Source organism: Asterias rubens, chromosome 5 (assembly GCF_902459465.1).
Source record: "Asterias rubens chromosome 5, eAstRub1.3, whole genome shotgun sequence".
Taxonomy (NCBI): Eukaryota; Metazoa; Echinodermata; class Asteroidea; order Forcipulatida; family Asteriidae; genus Asterias; species Asterias rubens.
In genome coordinates, this window is record NC_047066.1 from 2,256,201 (window position 1) to 2,260,795 (window position 4,595).

Consider the following 4,595-nt stretch of genomic DNA (forward strand, 5'->3'; position numbering starts at 1 on the left):
ACCGATCACTAAAGTTGACCACCGATTGCAAAAAGCCATCACCGGTCGTGAATATGCATGACCGATCGCTAATACCATCACCGATCATGAATATGCATGGCCGATCGCTAAAATGGACCACCGATCGTGTTTTATCACCGATTGCTAAAGTTGATCACCGATCGCATAGGATAACCACCGATGACAAATTTGATCACCGGTTGCAAACGACCATCACCGATGATTAAATGCCTCTTTGGCGTTCCATACATTTCTAACATTCAACGCACAACTTCTGCTTGTTCACATTAAATTTACCTTCATCACAATTAATTGTAATGGGGGTGTGGGTGTGTGTGTGTGTGTTGTAGAATTATATAAAACCAACATTGAGGAGGAAACCCAATGAAACAATGAATATCAAGACCACCTTCTGTTTTACGTTGATTTACGGACTTTTGGTGTTTGGAGTGGTGTATTTTGTTATGCGTAGAGATGACAATTTACTCCTGGCACAACGACACAAAACATTGTCTGGTGTAATAACCGTGAGTGGAAGTAGGCCTACTGCACGCAAGAACATCACAATGCAGAGACCAACCAAAAAACAAAATAAAACCATCGATTTAACCACAGTGGAACCAGTCGTCAATCCTCATCGTTTCGAGTTTACAATACACAACCAAGCTGCCTGCTTCAACAGGAACAACTCACACGGAGAACTCTTCTTGGTTTTGCTCGTCAAATGTGCAACTTTCGAGAAGTTGGACCGAGAGCAAATCCGGAAAACTTGGGGAGGTGTCAAGGAGGTTCTCGGTAGACGAGTCCTGACGATGTTTCTTCTAGGGGAGTCAACGGACCCCATCATTCGGAGACAAATTCAAGAGGAAAACCGTGAATTCCATGATCTTATCCAAGAAGACTTCATCGATGCGTACACAAATCTGACTTACAAAAACATGATGGGACTGAAGTGGGTCTCGATGTACTGCCATCAAACCAGCTTTGTATTCAGTGTAGATGCTGACATGATGATTAACATTGTAACACTGGTGAAACGTCTGTCCAAAATGCCCAAGACTAACTTTGCAGAAGGACATCTTAGGACAAATGTCATCGTAGAAAGAGGAAACAAATCCAAGTGGTACATCCCAAAGGAGGTTTACGCTCCTAAAAGGTATCCACCTTTTCTTAATGGCGCTTGCTACGCAATGTCTCGAGATGTAGCTGTGCGTGTCTTTGACAAGAGTAAGTATGTTCCGTTCCTTCGTCTCGATGATGCATTTGTAGGAATAACTATGAACAAAACCGGCATCATTCTGCGATTTTCTCCGATGTACGAGCAATATTCGAAGAAGTACTCTGAGGCGATGAAAAAGGGTATTGGAGTTGGAATACTTCACAACAGACATCGTCTCAATGATAAAATGTTGAGCCTTTGGCATAAACTAGTTGGATCGCAAATTTAGGACATGTCATACTATATGACGGCCTTGTGACCAATATTTACGACATGGAGTCCTGTGATTAAGTCGTGAACTTTGTCAGTGTCGTCAGTTTGTATGACTTGGGGTCAAAGTGAGTGTCGTCAATATTCAGGACTTGAGGCACAAGTCATGAAATTGGTCGTAATAATGGCGTCAATATTCACGAGTTGAGGCTCAAGTCCTGACTTTTGTCGTAAATACTGGAGTCAATGTTTATGACTAAAGACACGGAACCCTGAAACAGAGTGTGGCTTTTATTTATAAAATACGTTTAATACTTTTAATTAGTCCTGTCACTATAGACTTAAATGATGTATCGTACGTACGGCGAAACGCTAGTCCAGCAGTCCGCAGAGAAGCGTTAAGCCCGGTTCATACTTCCTTCCTGCGAATTCATAGAGCGAAGCGAATGTTGACATCAAATTCACGTCAAATTCGCATTCGCAGGAAGTATGAACCGGTCTTTACCGCGGTATTTCTTATATATAGGTTTTCTCGGTCAATTTCGGAAAATGTGCAGCCAATTTAATTTTCATGCATTCGAATTAAAGCTATTTTGTCCCTCTCCGGTTTTTACTGCGTTTCAAATTCAGAACTCGGTCATTCAATTTCGTTTTGAGGCATTCAAGTTCCTAGCACACCGATTCTTTTTCATGACACACAATCATCATTCAATTTAGCAGAGCTGGTTCGACTAGAGATTTTGCTGATTTAATCCTTTTCAATTTCGTAAAGAGGCAATCAATTTCGCTAAACGAGGATTAAAATAAGCCAGGAGTTAAAATGAATGGATTTTTGTTGAAATTGACCGGGAAAACCTATAATAGTAATAATAGTAATAAAACATAATAATAATAAAAGGTATTTGTAATGCGCCAAATCAATCGAAGCAGATGTTCAAGGCGCGGCAGAAACAGCAATATGTAACAAATGAACCCACATTCACATCCACGTGAATGCAATATCATTCAATAATAATAACACATGTATTATGTATACTGGATTAATGAGACATGTCATTTGAAAGGGAGAGGTGGGCCTTGAAAAGCGTTTGTTATAAAATGCATATGGTTAGAAAGATGATTTAGAAGTAGAATATATCCACACAAATATGCCTCTAAATTGTTGCACCATTTTGTGGAGTCAAATGTTTGGTTCTATAATGGCGGGCCGCGTGTTGGAAACCGCGTGTTGGTTCACGATGTAAAAGGAAGCCCACGTGATTTCGAGGCATATTTGTATGGATCATTGGTTTTTTTTTTACTCATTTCATAACAAACGCTTTTCATAGCCCAACTTGCCCGATCCAATGCAATTGTTCCTTTAATGAAGTGAACGTTTGAACAAATTTAGCTAAAAACATAATAAAACAATTCAGGAATTAATTTATAAATTCAAACTTTATGAGTTCTAACTTTGAAAAGAAAACAACACTTATGGAACAGTATCATAAAGGTAATCACCCTGTTTCCAATTACAGTAATGAATGCTAAATTCGTTGCGCAAACATGGCACCAGACTATTATTTCGTCCAGCCTCAGTTTGGTTACAATGAGTTGGAATGGAGTAAAATCAAGATGGCCACGCCGTGCTAAAGGTCTATTCTTAGTGTCGGACTCTGTTATAAATTGCATATTATAACATATTTTTAATAGTCCGACGAAGAATTCTTACTTTAGTTTATTGGTCCAAGGAAGATTATATTGTGTGGTTCTCCAATCGCCCAATTTTCATATCCATTGTTCTCACCCTTCAACGGACAGTGCTGCCAGTTTCCTTCCTCCTCGATGTCATTGCAACCAAACCAGAGACTGGTGTCAGGTTTCTGATCAAACTCATTCAGGAATAGTTCCCATATGTAATCCTGTTCGGATTGTGAGTTTGGGACAGCCAGGTTTCCTCGTGACTCGACACAAGTTCGATTTGCTTGGTACCAATCCATCATGTCAGTTAGAAGTAACACGACTCGCCGTATCGGTGCCAATCAAGGGGGCATATTTCAGCGAAGATGCGGCCACAGTAAATCCAAAGAAGAAGACTTAACACTTGAAATACACGCCTCTGTGATGACGTTCACCCCGGCCCACATTTATGTTTAGTTCACGCCCACTGGTCATGGTGATTATGTACACCTGGCTTTTCCATGAAGGTTAACATGCCCCCATGGTGGATGTTATGTAATAGTTAAGTATTTAAGGCACACCCAACGTCGACTCGTGGTCTGTATCCTTCAGGTGCGCCACCGAGACGACGGTGCATTATTCGTATATTATTTATCAAGTATATTTTCTAGTATTTCATTTGAGTTGTGTTTAAATAAAACATCCTGTTGTGGGTCTACGTTTTCAAGAAGAAGAACGTTTAAGTTGTGTTTAATTGATAAGTTCGATCCCTTGGGCGGGATGGCTGTGGAGGCCAAACCGTCCATAACATATGGTGGAGAATCCGGCGCTGAACTCCCGGTGGCGCACCCTGCCGGTTGGCTGAAGGACGCAGATCCGCTTGGGGATGCAAAAGGTATTTAACTTTATACTTTATTAATTTGTTTTCTTGTATTCCCCTGGCGTATACTTTATTTTATTGTGCAAATTGTGTATTTTGATTATTATGCCACATTGCAATTTTTATCATATTTCTATCATAATGGCGAGCAAATATGAATTGAAGTTTAGGGATACTTACTCTGGCACTGAAGATCTTTACTTATTTTTGTGTAGACTAGATAGTTATAGTAAACTGCGAGACTTTGCAGCCGAGAAAAAGGTTCTGTCACTAGGTTTACGTTTGACTGGCCCTGCTGCTCTATGGTTTGCTGATTTGCCCGATAGCGAGAAAACTGACTACAAAACAGTCACTGATGCACTCAGACTTGCTTTTGAAGGTGATAGTGTACGATGGGTTAGAGAAGCCAAACTGGCCGAGCGTCAGCAAGGCGAAAACGAGTCCATTGACTTATATTTCACAGACATAGTGCATCTCAGTAGACAATTACACCGATCAGACAACGAACAGATGGCACGGTTTGTTCGCGGTCTAAGACCGACGCTAAAAGCGTTCGTAATTTCCAAAGAACCTGAAAATATGGCTCAAGCGATCAATTTTGCACGTCTTGGTGAAAGCGTAGACAAA

General features: G+C 40.6%; 1 protein-coding gene across 1 annotated transcript; it reads left to right on the forward strand.

The window, feature by feature from the left end:
* The first annotated feature begins 326 nt into the window (after positions 1 to 326).
* On the forward strand, positions 327 to 2,021 carry LOC117290645 (beta-1,3-galactosyltransferase 5-like). The gene has a single exon (XM_033772159.1). It carries the CDS (start codon positions 393 to 395, stop codon positions 1,446 to 1,448), a length of 1,056 nt encoding a protein of 351 aa, XP_033628050.1. The 5' UTR covers positions 327 to 392; the 3' UTR covers positions 1,449 to 2,021.
* The last annotated feature ends 2,574 nt before the right edge of the window (positions 2,022 to 4,595 follow it).

What these genes read in the sequence shown, in the direction of transcription:
- LOC117290645 (XM_033772159.1), top strand. Translation starts at nt 393, where the DNA reads ATGAATATCAAGACCACCTTCTGTTTTACGTTGATTTACGGACTTTTG.